Source organism: Rutidosis leptorrhynchoides, chromosome 10 (assembly GCF_046630445.1).
Source record: "Rutidosis leptorrhynchoides isolate AG116_Rl617_1_P2 chromosome 10, CSIRO_AGI_Rlap_v1, whole genome shotgun sequence".
Taxonomy (NCBI): domain Eukaryota; kingdom Viridiplantae; phylum Streptophyta; class Magnoliopsida; order Asterales; family Asteraceae; genus Rutidosis; species Rutidosis leptorrhynchoides.
The window spans coordinates 278450600-278452523 of NC_092342.1; the positions used below are offsets into that span (position 1 = coordinate 278450600).

Sequence of the window (1924 nt, forward strand, 5' to 3'; positions counted from 1 at the left end):
AGAATGAATTAGATAAAGGGGTACCAGCCAGGTCTATATCGGGTACCAAGTCAGGTTCAAGGGTCAAGAAATCCAATCATTGCAACAGAAGTCAGAAATCATCGCAATTAATCTCAGAAAATAGCATTGGGGTTGAAGAATACGGAATTAATCTTAGTCTAAAATGGACCAAGAATGCTCTGTAAGTATTGTTTTTGTTTCGTTTCCTTATAATTTTAATGAAGATACTATCTTTGAATATTCGTGGTATGGGGAGTGGTAAAAATTCTAAATTCGGGGATCTCAAAAAACTTTGTATTTCGGAAAGGCCCTCCATTTTTGCAATTCAAGAATCTAAGTGTCACTTTAAAGATGAGAATTGGGTCCAGGCTCTTTGGGGTTCTAAAGATTGCGGTAATATTCAAAAGGAAATGGTGGGTAAATCGGGTGGGCAATTTCTAATTTGGGACAAGACAGTGTTTGAAGCTAGTAGTGAACTCATTAGTGAATTCTTTATTACTATTCGGGGTTTTTGGAAAAGTTCAAAGGAAGAATCCATCATTGTTAATGTTTACGGGCCACACGATGATGCGAGTAAAAGAAAATTGTGGGAGTCGCTTGATAATATCTTGGGGATTGATGAGGTTTCGTGGGTGCTTTGTGGCGATTTTAATGAGGTTAGGGATAGTAGTGAGAGACTTAATTGCGAATTTGTTGAAAATAGGGCTAAGCGCTTCAACGAAGTTATTGAAAAGCATGGACTCATTGATGTGCCCCTTGGCGGTCGAAAGTTTACACGAGTCAGTAAAGATGATCGTAAGATGAGTAAGCTTGATCGGTTTCTTGTGTCTAATAAATTCCTTGCTTTATGGTCGGGTATCAAGGTGGTTCCGTTGGATAGAGATTTATCGGATCACTGTCCGATTGTTTTATCGGATGGTGATATTAACTTCGGTCTAAAACCCTTTAAATTATTTGATGAGTGGTTCCGGGTGGAAGGGGTGGAAAAAATAATCGAACAATATTGGGGAGAAGACTTAGTTGGTTCTAGGAAAGATTGCGTTTTCCGTAACAAATTGAAAAGGTTAAAAGGATGCTTGAAAGAATGGAGTAAAGGAAAGTTTGGTAACTTAGAGGTTGATATCAGTAATTCCAAAAAGGAGGCAATGGGGCTTGAAATAAAGGCGGAATCGGGTACGCTGTCTGATGGAGAGTATGTTCGGTGGCTTGAATCGAGAAAAAATGGCTTGAAAATGAGAAAATAAAGGTCGAAATGTTGAAGCAAAAAGCGAGGGTTAAGTGGACAATTGATGGTGACGAGAACTCTAAATATTTTCATAATTCACTAAAGCACAATGTAACAACCCTGATTTTTCCGTTACTTTCGTTAACCTTCCGTTAGTTTATTTAACGACGATTATTTAACTTTTATGTGTTTATGTGTATTAAATGCGTACTTGACCTTTGGAGGGTTTCAATAATTGATATGGGTTGATATTAATTCAAATAAATATTTCGGATAATGAAATACGATAAAAACGATACGATTTTGATAATAGCTTTTTGAGCAGCGAAACGCTCGGGTTTATTTTGATAATTAATTTAATTAATTATTAACTTTTAAATTTATTGGGTTTTTAATAAATTAAGCGATTGGTTGCGTTTAACGATCGGATTAGCGTTCCGGGCCTTCGGTACGACAAAATGACACTTAAAACGGACCACGAATACACGGAATTGCAAAACGAGAACCCAGGAACCCATGGTGGGCCCCATTCGGCCGACTCCTCCCCCTCACCCCCTTATGTTTCAATTTTTGTAAGTTTAGGGGCTTATGTGCTAATTTGTGAAACTAGGGTTAGTATAAATAGAAGTATTAACCTAAAATTAGTAAACCCTTACACAAAAACTGCAGTTGATCTCTCCCTGGCTCCTCCCCATCGTC

At 37.7% G+C, this 1924-nt stretch overlaps 1 protein-coding gene across 1 annotated transcript; it reads left to right on the forward strand.

Annotated features, from left to right (window-relative positions):
• The first annotated feature begins 218 nt into the window (after positions 1-218).
• On the forward strand, positions 219-1244 carry LOC139871066 (uncharacterized). The gene has a single exon (XM_071858813.1). It carries the CDS (start codon positions 219-221, stop codon positions 1242-1244), a length of 1026 nt encoding a protein of 341 aa, XP_071714914.1.
• Positions 1245-1924: the final 680 nt, after the last annotated feature.

Excerpts from the sequence above, each read along its gene's own strand:
- LOC139871066 (XM_071858813.1), top strand. The coding sequence starts at position 219 with ATGAAGATACTATCTTTGAATATTCGTGGTATGGGGAGTGGTAAAAAT.